General features: G+C 58.8%; 1 protein-coding gene across 12 annotated transcripts in view; it reads left to right on the top strand.

Moving 5' to 3' along the window:
- SRCIN1 (SRC kinase signaling inhibitor 1) overlaps positions 1–17,185 on the top strand; it is a 150,362-nt gene that overhangs the window by 24,173 nt on the left and 109,004 nt on the right. For 9 of the 12 annotated variants that reach the window (XR_008744618.1, XR_008744620.1, XR_008744619.1 and 6 more), the window contains exons 4-7: positions 623–646; positions 16,013–16,205; positions 16,553–16,751; positions 16,933–17,026. Coding sequence is in view for 9 of the 12 variants with exons in the window: in XM_027785429.2 (XP_027641230.1) it covers positions 623–646; positions 16,013–16,205; positions 16,553–16,751; positions 16,933–17,026 (510 nt within the window). In the remaining 3 variants the exon portion in view is untranslated. Of the gene's footprint in view, positions 1–622; positions 647–8,860; positions 9,291–16,012; positions 16,206–16,552; positions 16,752–16,932; positions 17,027–17,185 lie in introns of those variants that run through there. The other 3 variants (XM_055789751.1, XM_055789756.1, XM_055789755.1) reach the window with 2 other exon arrangements.

Here is a 17,185-nt window from a genome sequence, read left to right as displayed (position 1 = left end):
GGGGATCGCAGTGAGCCGCAGCTCTGAGCATCCTCAGGACTTGTGGGGCAATCTCCCACTGGTGATTAGCAGTGCGTGGCTTGGGAGAAGGAAGCTCTCGAGCTCTCTGGCTGGCTGGGCTGCAAGCGATGCCAGCTCCTGTCATTCGCTGTAGCACATCAGCTTGACACCGGTGGAAACACTGTGAAGAAGCAACAGAGGGAGGTAGCGGGGACCAAGAGGGGAGATGGCAAGATCCCTTTAAAAATGAAAAATATTCCGGCTTCCAGCACTGATTCCCAGGGCAGCAGCCTGACCAGCACGGGCCAGGACAGTGTGGGCATACCGGTGACTCCGGTAGCGATGCTGGGCTGCCATCCCGCTACTCCCTTGAGTTACTTTGCACCCCAGTCTGCGCTGAGCACCCATCGCCATCCCTGCCCGCCTGCATGATCCTGCTTCCCCTTCGCCAGCCCTTCGCAGCATGAAACTTAAGCGACCCATTGGGAGGGGACATTAAGCAGAAACGAGAGCAGGTTTAATATCGCAGTTTAAAGTCAACAATTCTCAAAAGGAAAGCAAAAGTCAAACCAGAATCTTAATGGTATTTTTTGTTTTCTTTTGTTGTTTTATTTTTTGTTAGCAACCCAACTACTGGAGCTTTAAGGTCAGTATTTCTGATTTTTCATGCTTCTGTTTGAAATGCATGCACTTTGCCACCCTTGCCTCATCTCTGTGTCTGTGTAGGGGGGTGGGAGCTCGGGATTTTTTTTTTGTTGAGGATTCCTGTGCCACAGTAGTTTGTTCTCAGCTCAGCAGCAGTTTAAGCTTGTGAGAAGGATCTTAATGCTTTTCGGTCGAGTCGTTGTCAGATACAAACCTGTTCTCCGAGTGGAATGAATCTGTGTCCTGCCCTCGTTTCAACCACTGTCACCCCACAGCTCAGTCCTGCTGTGTGATTTATTTAGAGTGATTTATTTCATTGCAACAGGGACCTTAATTCTGGGAAAAGGACAGGAAAGAGCCTGTTCTAGGTGGGCTTGGAAGTCTTACCTGTGGAGCTGCATCCAGGTGCCTGCTCCCAGGCAGGGATACGAGGGTTGCTCTGATTTCCAGTCTCTGGGAAGGTGGCCCTGCTGGGACTTGCTGTGCTTCCCATCCCACAGGCCGTCGGTCACTTCTCCGACTTGACCCTTTGCCCAGCGTTGCTTCCCCCTCCAGGCTCCTCATCTCCCTCTCCCAAGCCCCTCGTTCCCTGGGGAGCCCAGGCTGATCCCACGCTGTCAGGCAGGAGAGGAGCTCGGGGATCTCGGGCCGGGGGTGCTGTGCTTGCCCCTTGCAGGAGGTGGTGTTGGCAGGGAGGGAGGAGGAACAGGCTCTCCAGTGCAAATGCCATGCCAGACCCCCCAAAACCAGTTTGTGTTTGGTGTGTTGAGGGATGTGGAGACCAGGCCGCAAAGTTTTTTGTTTGGCTGGTGGTGCTGAGCCCCGCAGGAGGGGAAGGGGCAGCTCTGTCCTGCGTTGGCCATCACATCTCTGTCTCCATCCTCTGCCCTGGTGCTTTGGCATGATGGTACCAGCTGCTTCGTCAGGCGGCTGCTGCCGGAGCGGCAGAACGGAGAAATCATTAGTGGTTGCTTTATTGCACCAGGATCCTCGTGCCTGAACCCACCTTTTCCAGGTTACACAAAAGGGACCCTGACGGGAGCCTCCTGGCAGCGCCGAGGGTCAGTGCCTGCCTGGCGATTCCTGCCAGCACCTTGCAAACAGTTGCACTATTGTCTGGCAGGGTGAAGTACGCATGTCATCCCAGCTCCCCTTCCTCCCTCCTCCTCGCCCAGGGATGCGGTGGCAACACTTCAAGGTCAGGCATGTTGCTGGATGACCTTGGCGTGTCATCCCCAGTGGGTTTGCTCTTCCTGTGGAAAAAACAGGCACTTTCCTTGGTTGGCAGCAGAGAGCGGAGGAGTCGTAAAATGCATAATATGTGCACTTGTCCCGAGTTTTCATTCTTGAAGTACTTGCAGCGTAAAACGCGTGTGAGCAGCGGCTCCCCAAATATTCAGCTGTCTTGAGCTCTCACCGGCTGGTTTCAGCCATGTGCTCTCGGGGACATTCCTGGGACTGGTGGAGTGGGGAAGGCACAAAAGCCTCGATTATTTTATTTTTTTCCATTTTTTGTGAGTAAGAAATAAAACGGGGGTGAACTTCAGGGCTCCACCCACCCCAGAGGGGTCCTCCTCAGCAGCGGCAGGGGGTTTGCAGCCACAGAGGTGGTGCGTTTTCTATAACTACATATTCTTCTGAGCCTGGAAGTACTTTGCATCGCAGGCAGGAGCATCTTTCCTGGCTGTGGGAATTGCATTACGGGTTAAATCACCCTCCAGCTTCCAGCTGCCTGACCCCGATACCCAGTGGGGCATGAGCCAGAGGCAGCTGGGGATGGCTTGTCACCAGGAGAGCCCTGTGGGGAGGCTGATCCTGCCAAGCAGGTGCTGGGGGCTTCCTTGAGGCCACCGCAGCCACCTGTGTCCCCTGGGGTCTTCTGTAGCTGCAGGCTTGGCATTCAGCTGGGAAAGCTGCTCCCACCTCCCCTGCTGTCTCCCCAGAATAAAACTTTCATGACCTTTTAGGTTCCCTGGCTGTGTCCAGCTGCTGTCCTGCGCTGCTAGGGGTGTGCAGCCAGCCCTTCTCCATCCCTCAGCCAAAGTGTGGGGGGGCTGTGGCCAGAGCCCCAGCTGGTGTGGGATGGAGGGGATCAGATGGTGGGAAGGGCTGTGCCAAATTCCCAGGGATGTGGAACGCTGCTGCTGCTGCTGGTGATGGGCCCCCAGGGCAGGACCTGCTCTCCTCTTGCCCTGGCATCCCTCATCTCCCTGTGGACAGGCAATAGGGGGTTCTGGCTGCGGTCGGGGGCTCTCCAGGCATGGGCTTTAGGGGGGGGGGGGGGGCCCTGCATTGCTGTGTTTGTTGGCCACGGTGCTGGAGATGAGCAGATGCACTTGTGTGGTGATGCTGTCATTGCAGAGAGGGGTTCAGGATATCGCGCTGTCCCCAGCCATTTCATCCTCCACATCCCCTGGTGTCTGCAGGTCCTGCCACAGCCGCTCCGTCCTCCTGCCCCGTGCCCCAGCGCATCCCTGGGATTCCTGCACTCGCTCCTAGATTGAGCCAGCCACGCTCGGCTCATGAATGTCCCTTCCCAGCAGCTGGGTCAGGCAATGTGCTCACACGGAGCCATCGATCCAGCTGCTCCATGGCTATCGTCACGCTGCTGCCAGTCCCCGAGTCCCCAGGCAGATGCCCGAGTCCCTCAGCCAGGACAGCCTGACACCCACCTGCCTTTCCACCACCTAAACCGCGTCGCAGCTCACAGCCACCATCCTCCCGTTTTGGGGTCACCCAAACCCATCTTTCTGGGTTGTCAGCCTCTCCTGTGTGGCAGCATCTCAGCCCTGTGGTTTGCAGGGTTTGGGGGGCTCCAGGGACGCATCCCTGGATCTGGCGGGGGTGGGGGGGGGCACATCCCCAGGGATGCAGCGGGGAGGGGGCTTCCCTGCAGCAAGGCAGTGCCAAGGGCTGGGGGCTCCAGCTGTGCTAACAGAAGGGTGGGCTGGCTCCTTGCTGTCACTCCTGGGCTGGGAGAGGAATGGGAAGAACCAAAGGAAGAACCAAAGGTAAAGTCCTTTGGTGCCAGGACTTTAGAGAAACATCAAAGGGACTAAAGCAAAAGCTTCTGGGGAGAAAAATGACTGGGATGTGGAAGGGAGAAAGCGAGGGGGACAGGAGACATTTGTCTTTAGAACAAGTGTCTGGGGCTGTGCTGGAGCACACAGCTCTGGCTCCAGCAGTGGCTGGTGGTTTGACCAGGGCTCTGGGCTGTGGCACTGCGTCCTTCGCCCCAGCAGGGCTGCGGCACGGGGCTGGGCACCATTTTTCCCATTTCCATCGGCCAGCCGGGGAGTCGAGGCGTTTGCCCAGCCGGTATTATAGGCAGGCAGCGGTATTTACTTGCAGGAGACGAGCAAATGCCAGGCAGGCTTAGCTCCTGTAATCCTGCGGCTCCTGCACCAGCCCTCCTCCCTGCGCCCTCCCGGTGGCCTTGGCATCCGCCTGATCCTCGGGGACAGGCGTTTGCTGCGTAATATTTTATTGCTTGCTGGAGGAGGGCATTGGGGTGGACCCAGGAGTGGGGAGCAGCTGCTGAGCACCGGCTCCCACCTCCTCCCGCCGTTCTGCTCTTGGAGCACTCACTGGTTTTCTGACCTGTCCGCGGGAGCTGCCTTCCAGGGTTTGGTTATCTCTTGGTCCTGGGTGGTGTCAGTATTTTTATTACCGCAGCAGTGGTGAGAGTAGCATCCTTGGTGTAAGGATGGGGAAACTGAGGCACGGTGGGACTAGGTGACTCACCTGAGAGATGCATCAGCAGGACCTGCAGCAAGGTCTGGGCTGGCGTCCCATGTTGTGGCTGTTTTCCTCCGGCTGTTGCTGCTGAAGTTGGGAGTTCTTTTTTTGTTGTTTTTGCACTTTAAATCAGCCCCTTCGTGCCTTTTTCCCCGACAGGCGCCTGCACATGTTACCCGGAGCACGGCCTCCCCATGCACAGCTGTTAAAGCAAATCATGCTTCAGATACCAGAGAGCTGAGCCTTGTCACCTGTCACTGTGAAGTCCCTGTCACTAATGCAGCTACCCCGTGTCCCCACTGGTTTGCAGCCCGTACTCCCTCCCTGCAGCCCTGCGATACCCAGCAAGGGCTTGTCCCTTCTCCCCTCCGTCCCCTTTCTGCTGCTCTCTCGCACTTGGCTTTGCTTCCCATCCGCCAGCATCCCTGAAGGATGCAGTAATTTGCTTATTTTTGGAAGATGCTGTCACACAAGGCAGCATCGCCAGAAAACAGGGATTGAACGCGGCTGCCGCTCAGCCCCGGCGAGGAAGGGGATGGTTGGGGTGAACGTCCACGTGGGGTCGAGGTAGCAGGGATGGAGGCAGGACTGGCACCCTCACCCCCAAGAGTATCGCCACCCACATATCCCTACAAAATCCATCTCCTGTCTCAGGGAGGTGCTGGATCAGGCCTGTTTCTGGACCCTCCCTGCCTGTTTGCCTGGGATCTCATGGCAGGGATGCTCCTCTCCCCACAGATGCCAGGCTGGAGGTGCCTGTTTGAGGCACGGGGGGAAAAACAACTCCAGGAACAAAAGCACAGCTGCCTTTGCTGGGAGGTTAATGATTACACCCTCCCCAGGGGAGCCAAGGTTGCATCCAGCACCGGGAGATGAGGATGAGTGGGCATGACGTGTCCCCTCACCCGGGGCTGGTCCCAGCTCCAGCCCTGCCCGGGGCACCAGGACCTCCTGCTGCCCCACTGCTAGTGATGTGACTGCTCCACCCCTGCGCTTTTGGGAAGAAAGTGAGTATTTTGGGGACTGAACACAGCAGGGTCCTCAGCATGGCTGGATTCACAGCGCGGTGGGGACAGCCCTTTGGAGCTGCCATCTCCCATGCGGGCATCCTGATCCCCTCTGCCAGGCAGGTGCTGATGCCCACCTGGCTGCCCATGCTGGGAGAGGGACCGAGGGACACTGCCACCCTGGAGGGCCACCAGCATCCGTCAATATTCATGAGGCTGCAGAGGATCCAGGCTTTTAAATATTCATCAGGCAGGCAAAGGCAGGAGGCTGTTGGTGCCAGTGGAAAAGGGGAAAAAATGCAGAGAGGGGGCCAGCAGCCCCCCTGTGTTCCCTGTGGAGCCAACTGGGACATGTCCGAGGGCAAAACGGTGTTTTCTGCTTGGAAATGGGACATCCGAGCGTCGGGCTCCTGCTTGTCACCTTCAGAGGGTGGCTGGTGGGCTGTGCAGGGCAGGCGCCACGGATGCTGGTGATGCTGGTGTCACGGAGATGCTGCTGTAGGGATCATACCATGGCAGGGCAGCGAGCTCCTGCCCGGCTCCCGCTCACAGCTGGCCACCGGTAGCAGGCTGTGCACATCTGGTGGGGAAGGTCCCTTTCTTTAGTCAAGGGGTCCGGTTTAAAAAACTAATCCGATTTTAACGCTAATCCTGTTAACATTGAGATCAGGATTAATTCTGGGTTAATCGGGATAATCCTGACAAAATGTTGAGCATTAGACGTTGGATGAATTATTGCTGCCATGAGCGGTACGCTTTTAATTTGGCAGCGAGACACAGGCGGGGTGCGAGGGGTGGGTGCTGGTGGAAGGGGATGGATAGGCTACAACCCCCTTGGATGGGGGAGACTCGGATATATCCCTAGTATATCCCTTCATGTGATGCTCAGAGCACCCTGCACCTCTCATTTCTTCCACCTTTGCTGCTGCAGCCCCAGTTACCTCCAGTCTTTCCTCCTTTTCTTCCCAGCTGGGCATCTCCTGGCTCCTCCATGTCAGGATGCAGGAGCTGGGCTGCTGGAAGTCCCTCCCTGCATGGAGGCTTTGCTGAAGCTCAGCGTTCCTGGCTGGTGGAGCTGGTGTGAAACGCTGCACAAGGATGCAGAAGGGTTCAGCTGCATCTGCTCGGCCCCCGCTGGCTGGGATCAAGTGCCTGAGCTGGGGTGTGCAGGAGGAACTCAGTGTGTGTGGTACTGGGGCAGCTGGGCTGCCCTCTCTGAAACTGGTTTGAAAGTTGAGAGCTGATACCTGGGCTGGGGGGGCTGGTGAGGTGATGCCCAGGTGCTGGGGAAGCCGTATCTTGGTCAGGGATGCTGTATCCCAGTTGGAGATGCTGCGTTCTAGTCGGGGATGCTGCATCCTGGTTAGGGATGCTGCATCCTGGTGAGGGATGCTGTATCCCGGTCAGAGATGCTGTGTTCTAGTTGGGGATGCTCCCCAGGAGTGATAAGCAGCCAGACCCGAGGTGAGATGTTGTCTGCTGGGGATGTGTCCTGTTACCTGGGCTCTGCTCCTCTTACAAAACAGCCGGCAGCTCTTCGCTGACTCACTCTCCGGGAGCATCAATAATTAAGGATGAGCAGAGTTTGTTAGGAATGAATGAATGAATGAATGGAACAGTTTGCGATGTACTGGCAGCTGTTTGTTTGCAGGGGAGTCAGTGCCACATTGGGTCACTCCTGATGTGAACTGAGGAGTCTCAGAGGGGTTGTCCAAACTGGAGTTCATTTGGCAAAGATCCACTGTCCCACACCCTGGGGCACTGACATGTGCCCTCCGTTCCACAGGAGCCCCTCCAGCCATCACTGGGGCCCAGGAGGGGCCCGAGGTGGTGGGCTCTCAGCCCAGCATCTCGGAGAGAGGGATGGGCAGGTACCACTGTACTGAGAGCTGGGCTGAATGACCCCCAGGCAAACAGATGGGACCAGGCTGGCCTGGCTGGAGCCCCCCAGTGATGTTGTGATGGGGGCAGGCAGGCAGAGAAATGGGGTGGGGGGTTGGGTGGGGTGTGACATTGCAGGACAAATACCTGGAAATCCCTCCCTCCCTCCCCTGCTTCTCTCACAGCTCTCAGAGCTGCTTCAAAAAAAAAAAAAAGTTTCAAATTTCAATTAAAATTTTCCTTGGAAATGTTGACAGAAGCAGAGCTGCAGGAGGGACAGATGTTGTTTTTCTCCCAGCTTTGCTAACGGCTTTATTCGCCACTGACCCTCGCTGGCAGCGCAGGCGAGTGGCCAAGGCTCCAGCCCCACTTCCCAGCACATCCTAAGGGACCCCTCACCCAGGGGGGGTCCCAGGGGGGCCAGGGGCCCCAGCCCCTTCCTCTGGGCATTGAAAGCATCTCCACAGGCATCTCCCCGCTGTGCAGGGAGAGGCTTTCCCAGTCAAGCTCCCCTAACACAGACACAGATCTCTAACAGATGGATGGAGGAGGCTCGGCTGGGATGGAGGAGGCTCGGCTGTGTCCCTGAGCAGCCCGGTGAAGCAGCACTGAGCCTGTGTGTTTGGGGATGGGGGTCACACTGCAATGTCCATTGAAAGGCTTTTCCAGCTGTGAGGAGGCAAAGGGACCATGTTGACTGTTTTTCCCCCGCATCCCTTTGTTTCTGAGATCCATTTACCTTGGGAATGGTGCAGACTGGGAGCACTGGGCTGGGCCAGGCTTTCCGAGATGCTCCCCTTCAGCTCTGGCTTGTAAATATTGACTGTCCCCTACAGCTGTTGGCAGCTGGCCCTGGAGGAGGGTGGCCCTGGGGTGTGCTGCAGTGTTGCAGTCCTCACGCTGCCAGGAGGGATGGTCCCTGCTAGCTCCAGTGAGCCAAAGTCTGGGAATTCAGGACAGGAGGCCTGGAGCACCAGCATGAGGGAATGTGGACACGGGCAGGGGTAGAGATGCAGGTAATGCCTGAGAGAAATAGATATTTTTATTATTTTATATAGAAATATTTTTTTATAGGTAGGGAGACAGGCAGGGATGGAGAAGACTGATGGAGAGCAAGGGTCCAAGAAGCATCAGGTGGGACCTCACATGAGGGGTCCCGTTACCCTCTCCCGTGGCTCTTTCCCAATGCCGGCTCCAAGGGATGCTGTGCCAGGAGATGGCACAGGAAGGTGCAGTGGCTCACCCTGGTCCCACAGCAAGAGCACGGGGTGACTCCCAGCACAGCTCAGCAACAACTCGAGCATCTGCACAGCAGTGATGCCAAAACATCCTTCCCCACTCCCAGCATTGCAGCTGGAGGCTGCTGGGGTCTCCCCAGCCCCAGCACAGCCCGGACCATCAGGGTGCTGAGCTCCAGTGCCCATCCCAAGAGCTCAGCACACCACCAGATGGGACCTGTAGTCAGATGCTGGATTAAATGGTGAGAGGGGGATTATGAGGAATTAATCCAGATCAGTGTCCAACCAGGGGCTGGAGCCGGGGGTTTATGTACTTGGTAAATAAGCGGTTGCGTTGCTTTGCCAGGGCTGGGCTCGCCAGCACCATGCCAGCTGTTTCCCAAGCTGCCTGGGGTGGATTTTAGGGGGCCCTCGCCTTTATCCCCATCATGTGGCATGGCAGAGGAGATGCAAACAGGCAGGGGCTGGCAAGGTGGCAGCGTGGCAGAGCCGTGCGGTTGCCCAGGACCTTTGCAGGGCTCCATCCACCCGTGCAAGGGCGATGCCCGGCCAGCCCGGACACACTCCAGTGCATCATCCCTGCCAATGGGGCAGGATGGAGCGTGAGCTGGGGGGGGGTCCGGGGGCTGCTGCTGGACCCAGCCCCGCAACAGCTGTCCGGCACAGCCCTGGCTGCTTTGCCTGGTGACAACGGGCTCGTGGGGAGAGGCTGAGCTCGGGGCCAGACGCTGCCTGTGGCATTAGGACAGCAAGGGCTTATCCATCCCAGCTGCGACTACAGGTCTGTATCGGCGCTTGTGGGCTGGGTTCTGGCTCTCCCAGCTGGTTTTTGAGGGGGAGAGGGGCTGCGGGGCTGGGGCTGAGCTGGGCTGGGTGCTGGGTTGAGGGAAGAGGAGCCGTGTGCCCTGCGCACGTCTCAGCAGGGTGCTCAGGCACCCCCTTCTGCTGCCCGTTGTCCTTGTTGCAAATAATATTCTTACCATGGCTGAAGCACCCCGGAGCACCACAGGTTACTGAGCGCTGGCGGGGTGTGATGTACAGAGGGGCCAAGCAGAAACGGGCCTGAGATGGCTGCTTTCTTCTCGGGTCGAGTCCAGCACCACCTTCGGAGCCCACTGTGGGTAGGAACGAGGGGCTGGCAGAGGCTCAGCTGCCTCCGCTGTGACAAACCCTTTGCTCCGTCTCCGAGGGTCCCTTCGCCGGGTCAGGGTTGCTGCCTGTCTTAGCGAGTGAGTGGAAATACTAATGAGCTCCGGTGGCTTTGAGTTTTGCATGGGAACAGCTGCAGAGTGCCCTGCTCCATCCTGGAGCAGGATCCTTTCCCCACGCATTCTTTCTTGTTTTTTTGGTTGGTTTTTTTTTTTTTTCCCCCTCCTAGCTTCTTTGAAGTGCCCTGCGGGAGGTCCAGAGCTGCTTCTCTGCCCCAGCTCCGCTCCCTCCAAACTCCTTCTGCCACGCTCCTTTGTGCCCCTGGTCCCTCTGCTCAACTCCCTCCCTCTTCCCTGCAGCCACCTCTGCTCTCCATCCACACCCAGCAGCTCGGCTGCTCGCCCCCATTCCAGCGGGATAACAGGGGTGCCCATCACTGCCAGGTCCAGAGAGACAATCCCACTCCTCACCCGCATCCCCCAAACACTACTGGCTCCTTGGCTCCTTCCTTCCTTCCCTCCAGCTCTGCACATTCAGCCCTGCAAGCTGGGGAGGGTAAATAGGAGAGGGGTGTGGAAGGAGGGGAGGGGGGGATGAGGACAAGAAGGGAGGGGAGAGGAGAGAAGCATCCTTATCTAGCCAGGCAGATATAATGAAGCTGCTTCTGCACTGACAGTAAAGGGATTGTTGGGAGTTTTAGGAGCTAAAAGAATCGCTTAATTGTATCTTTTTTTAGCTCTGGGGAGATAAAAGACAAAGCCCCCAAGTCTCCCTCCATTCTCCATCCCACCTCTTTTATATAAGATTCCCCGGGAGGCACGGGGGGGGGGGGGGGGGCGGGGCTGGGGATGCTCCTGGCCCCACTGGTGTCAGGGGGGTTCCCAGTGCCGTTCGCAGCCTGGCTCCGCTGCCTTCCCCAGGAGGGGCTTGGGGGGAGCCGGGTGCGTTTGCACGGGGAGCATCACCCAGATCGCACCCGTGGTGCACTCCCAAGGTGCAAAGTTTTGCTGATGCTTCTCCGCCAGCGAGATTTCCGTGGCTGTAGCATGCAGAAGGCTCCCAGGGGGTTTGAAACTGCTCCCCGGCAGATAGCACAAGCAAGTTTTGTCCCCAGGGTGGGCTGCAGACACCCTGACCTTGGTGCCCGTCACCACATTCGCCGCAGCTCTGCGCTCCCAAAGGGGGCTGCTAGACGCCTTCCCTGCCAGCGGTGCCAGCTGGGGCCGGAGCTCCTGCCCCGCTGCCCCCTGGCCTTGAGCAGCTTTTGTTTTGTTTCTGGGCAGCCACATTCCTGCGCCTTCCCTTTGTGCTCTGCCCCTGAACCCGCTGCTTCCCACGCTGCCAGCCGTGGTGCGGGGCAGGTGTTGGGACCGTGGGCTTGGGGGTGCTGCTGCTGAGCCAGCCCCGCGATGCTCCCAGTACAGCTGCTGGGGCAGGAATCAGCCCAGCACAGTATTAACCCTGTGCTGTGATGCTGGCCCAGCAAGAAATGGGTCATCTCCCAGCGTGGCATCGCTGCGGTGCAGGGACAGCAAGCGGGAGAGCTGCGTCCCCTCCCCTCCAGCTCCTCACTGCCACCGTGGGTGGGTTTCAGATGCCACGGGGAAAGATCTCGGTGCCCACAGGGGGTGCTGGGCTCTTCTGAAGTTGCAGGAGCCCTTTGTGGGGGGGGTCTGGGCTTGGGCAAAACTGCCCCTGCCGGGGGGTGCAGCTGAGAAGCAGGAGGCAAAACACCCTTTTTTGCTGGCCACCTCCCTGCAAAGCGCTGGGATTTATCCTGCACCCCAAGAGCCTTCCCCAGCTGGGAGCTGTGCGGGGTGGGATCTGCGTGGTCACAGCAGCGTGCAGAGCAGTGCCCTGGATAGGTGCCAGCATCACCCCTCGCCACGGGCTGGCCGTGGGGCTTTAATATGCAGCAGGCAGGCGGGAAGGTGAGGCGTTTGGGATGGAGGGTGCTCCCGAAACAGGAGGATTTTAGGATCGTTATTGTCTGCTCAGTACTTGCCTGTTGCAGCCTTTGATATCCTCCTGGGCTGCGGTGCGTGGTACGGTCTGGGCCAGGCAGAGAACACCCTTTCCTTTCCAGAGATGGCGGCGAGGGTTTGATGTTTATTTATATCCTGCATCAGATTGAAAGCTCAGCCCACGCATCCTGAGCACGGGTCCTGGCCAGCACCTGGGGAGCCCCAGAGCCTTGCGTGCCCCCAGGACCAGGGAAGCACCTGCAGCCCCACATTTCCCCCTCCCCTGGATGGACAGCGCTCAATGAGGTGACATATTCCCCCGTGACACCAGGGGACATCCACCCTGTCAGTGTAGGCACTGGCACAGACAGGTCCAGGCACTGCTCATCCCGTGGTGGCACCCAGCAAAGCAGGATTGCCCCCCCGCCCCAAGCATCTGTGGCAAAGCAGGGAGCTGAGCACCCCTTTTAAACTCCATGGTGATGGATGAAGCTACGTGAGTGTGTCAGGTCCTGACATGCTTGGGGTGAGCCGTGGCCTCGGTGACCAGGTCCCACCTGCTCCAGCAAGGCTGCAGGTGCTGTGAATGGGGCTGAGGGGCAAGCGGAGCTGCCCCAGGGCTACCAGCCGCTGGCAGGGGCAGGAGGCAGGATGCGGGGGAGCTGAGTTGTCAGTTAACCTATTATCTTATAGCAGCGTAAGTCATTAGTGAGGCAGAGCAATAAAAAACAATTCCCTCGGAATCAGCTCATTAATGGGCTGCACGGTGCAGCCGCCGCGCTCCCCCCCCCTCGCTGGGCATCCTGGCTCCCCGCCGTGGCAACGCTCCGTGGGCACCCAGCTGCACCCCCCGGCAAAGCCGGTGTGGCCAAAATGCCACAGGCAAGCAATGGCACAGACCCCCCTGCCCCATAGCGCTTGGAGTCCCGTCCTGTGTCCCCCCCCCCCCCCAGGGTCCGTCCTTTCCAGCTCGCCATCATCCTGCCTTGGCTGGGGTAGGCAGGGGTCCTGTGCCCAGCCACGGAGGGTCCCGTGCCCATGGAGGTGCCCTGCAGCGGGGGGTGCTGGGGAGGGGGGTACAGCGCTTCCCCTGGGGCCAGCCAGGGCTTTGTGGGGCTGCTGCATCCCTGCTCGGGCTGGGAGAGCACATTGTGCTGAGCGTCAGCCCAGAACTGTCCCTTCCAGGCTAAAAATCCATTAATTTCCATCTTGCCCTTTTTTCCCTCTTTTTTTTTTTTTTTTTTTTTTTTGATTGATACCATAATTAGCTCCATCAGGTAAACTTAATTACTTCAGGTCACCTGCAACCCTGGGGCAGAGGCAAAAGATGGGAGGGGTCTGGGCTCACCTGGAGCAGGGCAGCGCTCCCCACTGCCCTGCTCCCACAGCCATCCTGCAGGCTACTATAGGGACAGCTGTGCACGGGGGTGTCGTGCTATAGGGGCTGTAGGGGCTGCTGTGCATGGGGGTGTCGTGCTATAGGGGCTGGAGGGGCTGCTGTGCATGGGGGTGTCGTGCTATAGGGGCTGCTGTGCATGGGGGCGTTGTGCTGTAGGGGCTGTAGGGGCTGTAGGGACCACTGTGCATGGGGGTGTCGTGCTGTAGGGGCTGTAGGGACCACTGTGCATGGGGGTGTCGTGCTGTAGGGGCCGCTGTGCATGGGGTTGTCGTGCTGTAGGGGCTGTAGGGACCGCTGTGCATGGGGGTGTCGTGCTGTAGGGGCTGTAGGGACCGCTGTGCATGGGGGTGTCATGCTGTAGGGGCTGTAGGGGCCGCTGTGCATGGGGGTGTCGTGCTGTAGGGGCTGTAGGGACCACTGTGCACGGGGGTGTCGTGCTGTAGGGGCTGTAGGGACCGCTGTGCATGGGGGTGTCGTGCTGTAGGGACCGCTGTGCATGGGGGTGTCGTGCTGTAGGGGCTGTAGGGACCGCTGTGCATGGGGGTGTCGTGCTGTAGGGGCTGCTGTGCATGGGGGTGTCGTGCTGTAGGGGCTGTAGGGACCACTGTGCACGGGGGTGTCATGCTGTAGGGGCTGTAGGGGCTGCTGTGCATGGGGGTGTCGTGCTGTAGGGGCTGTAGGGACCGCTGTGCATGGGGGTGTCGTGCTGTAGGGGCTGTAGGGACCACTGTGCATGGGGGTGTCGTGCTGTAGGGACCGCTGTGCATGGGGGTGTCGTGCTGTAGGGGCTGTAGGGACCGCTGTGCATGGGGGTGTCGTGCTGTAGGGACCGCTGTGCATGGGGGTGTCGTGCTGTAGGGGCTGTAGGGACCGCTGTGCATGGGGGTGTCGTGCTGTAGGGGCCGCTGTGCATGGGGGTGTCGTGCTGTAGGGGCTGTAGGGACCACTGTGCACGGGGGTGTCGTGCTGTAGGGGCTGTAGGGACCGCTGTGCATGGGGGTGTCGTGCTGTAGGGGCTGTAGGGACCGCTGTGCATGGGGGTGTCGTGCTGTAGGGACCGCTGTGCATGGGGGTGTCATGCTGTAGGGGCTGTAGGGACCGCTGTGCATGGGGGTGTCGTGCTGTAGGGGCCGCTGTGCATGGGGGTGTCGTGCTGTAGGGACTGTAGGGGCTGCTGTGCATGGGGGTGTCATGCTGTAGGGGCTGGGGTGTTGTGCTATAGGGGCTGTAGGGACCAGGTGTGCTGGAGTGATGCACTGAAGCACGCACACTGGCACAGCCCTTAGCAACAAGGATGCTACATGGCAACGCCGTCTCAGCCGCCCCATCATGCCACGAGGAGGGGGAGGCAGAAATCCACCCCCCCTCAGCTAAATCAATTTTTCTTATGATTATTGTCTCCAGACAAAACACGCCCTGGGGAGGGGGATGAGCCAGCACCTTTTGTCATCCCACCTGAAAGCTCAACAGCTGTTAAGGTCCAGCCAGATGTGGACTCTGGCTCGGGGGAGCAGGGAGGGATGGATGGGGCCGGGGCACGGTGAGACCCCGCTGGTACAGAGCACGAGGAAGGGGCTGCTGGGAGGGCAAAGCCAGGCTGAGGTGCAGCGCTGGCAGCGTGGGTCGTATCCTGCCCCATCCCTGCGCTTCCCTCTGGCCAAGGAGCCATCCTGCATCGGGAGCTGGGGGGCGGCACGGCAGCTGGAGATGGGGGACCACCAGCCCTCAAGCTTTCCCAGGGCTGTGCAAAGAGGGGGACCCCCCAAAACCTGCGCGCCATGAACAGGGGGGAGAGGAGACCAAGTCCCTCCATCACCTGCTCACTGCAGCTCCCTCACCTGCTGCAAAGCCCCCCTGGCCCCCCGCGGCCGGCGCTGGTGGCTGCGCTGGCCCAGCTTCAGTCCAGCCCCGCTTCCCTTTCTTGATGTAAGACTTTAAGCATCTGCGCTGCCAGCATGCTTTGTGCTAAAACAACAACAACAAAACGAAGCAGTCAATTTTCCAGCAATTAGCTAGAGCGAGAACATTTCAAGTGCTAGAAAACCCCGCCCCGCAGGATTAATTAAATCTTCCAATTAATGTCTAATTTGAATCATGATGATGGCTGTTATCATTTCATATTGATTTTTCTTTTTGGTGTTAAAATAGAGCTGTTGTCCCTTCCATGCCGCCTTTTCCACACCCCAGGAGCTGTTTGTTCTCCCCGTTTGATTTGCCAACGTTAAACATGAGTCTGGAAAATCGAGTATTCCCGAGTATCGGCGGGCAGCATTCGCGGGTACCTGTGGCAGGGGGGTCCAGCTGCCAGTTTGGAGATGTTTGTGCATAAATCCTGTGTCTGTAGCTTGAACTTTTTACGCAGTGGCTACACACTTGGCCGTGTGAGATTGGACTCCTGGCATATTACATTTTTACTGCTCTAAACCCAAACCCATTACTTTCCCCTTGGCTCAGGCAGCCATAAACCTTGCCGCTGCTTTGCTTCCAGAATAAGCCAGGCATTTATGTTTCCCGGGAGCTGGTTCATTGGTGTAATGGATGTGTAACCTCCTGTAATTGCTAAGGTTATTCCAGTGCTTGCATGTGAGCCCTGGCTCTGTCACCAGCTAGCTAGTGCTGGTTTGATTTCCAGTAGGTTGCTGGTGGGGGGGATTCAAAGGTGCCTGGAACGATGCTGGGAGGCTTGGAAATGCAGCGTGCTGCCAGCCTGACACGGAAAACGTGAGCGAGCAATTGCAGGAGGCAAGGGGACCGTACAGGATTGTACCTGCCTAGAGCGGGAGGTGGAGGAAGCCTGGAGCTGGTGCTGTATCCGGACCACAGTGTGCTGACTCAGCCAGGGATCCAGGACTGAGCATCCCTGGATGCGGCTCAGCCTCACCCGAGCCTCTCCATCCTGGCACCGGGCTCCGGAGGAAAGGCAGGAGCAGCACAACGGGGCTGGGGTACCCAACGCCGCTCTCCCCTGACCTCTCTCCTCTCCCCTTCCAGACGAGGAGCTCCCGACACTCCCAGGGCTCCCAGCCTGGCTTGGCCGATCAAGCCAAACTCTCCTTCGCCTCGGCCGAATCCCTGGAAACCATGTCGGAAGCGGAGCTGCCCCTGGGGTTCAACAGGATGAACCGATTCCGGCAGAGCTTGCCCTTGTCCCGCTCCACCAGCCAGACGAAGCTGCGGTCGCCAGGTACCCTCGGGACCCCATGCCCCCGGGACGGGCAGCACGAACGTGCCCGGCCACCCCCAAACCCCTCTGCCTGCTGCTGCGGGCAGGTGCTGGCATGTGCCAGCAGTGGGATCGGTTTGTATCTGCCCAAATAACCAACCCCAGGAGGAATGGGGGGCACCACACGCCGTGAAGGGTGGCTGAGGGGGATGAGCTGCCTTCGGCCTCGCTGCTCCAGGGTGACCAGAGGTCCCCAAGCCCTTGGCTGGGCGCACATGGCAAGCATCACTGGTCCCGGCACGTCTTCGGCGCTGCGTGGCGAAGGGATGCAGGCACACCTCACCGCTTTCTGCTCCCTCTCCTTCCAGGGGTCCTTTTCCTGCAGTTTGGGGATGAGACGAGGCGCGTCCACATCACCCACGAGATCAGCAGCATGGACACCCTGCACGCCCTCATTGTCCACATGTTCCCCCAGAAGCTCACCATGGGGATGCTGAAGTCCCCCAACACTGCCATCCTCATCAAGGACGAGTCGCGCAATGTCTTCTATGAGCTGGAGGATGTCCGGTGAGGATGCGGGGGGGGGCTCAGAAATCCACCGCAGGTTGATTGTCCTTTCTTGAAGGGCATCACAAATTAGTGGGATGAAAGCAGAAGGATGGGCACGGGTGCAGTCCGGTGGCTGGGACTTGCTGGGGGCTCGGTGGCTGCCTCTCCAGGATGCTCACGGCTCTGCCTCTCCTTGCAGCGACATCCAGGACAGAAGCATCATTAAAATCTACCGGAAAGAGCCGCTCTACGCCTCCTTCCCAGCCTCGCACATCACCAACGGGGACCTGAGGGTAAGGGGGAACAATGGGGTGTTGCGGGGAGAGCCCGCAGCGTGGGTGCACCCGGCGGGCTGGGACCAGTAAAGAGAGAAAGTGATGGAGACAGGGACTGGTAATTGCGTGTGTTTGTGGAAGGAGTAATGGCTGCGATTTGTCTTGCCAGGTTCCAGC

Source organism: Falco peregrinus, chromosome 18, assembly GCF_023634155.1.
Source record: "Falco peregrinus isolate bFalPer1 chromosome 18, bFalPer1.pri, whole genome shotgun sequence".
In the NCBI taxonomy this organism is placed as follows: Eukaryota; Metazoa; Chordata; class Aves; order Falconiformes; family Falconidae; genus Falco; species Falco peregrinus.
Note: the sequence above shows the minus strand (reverse complement) of the source record. Positions and strands in the feature narration are given on the sequence as shown.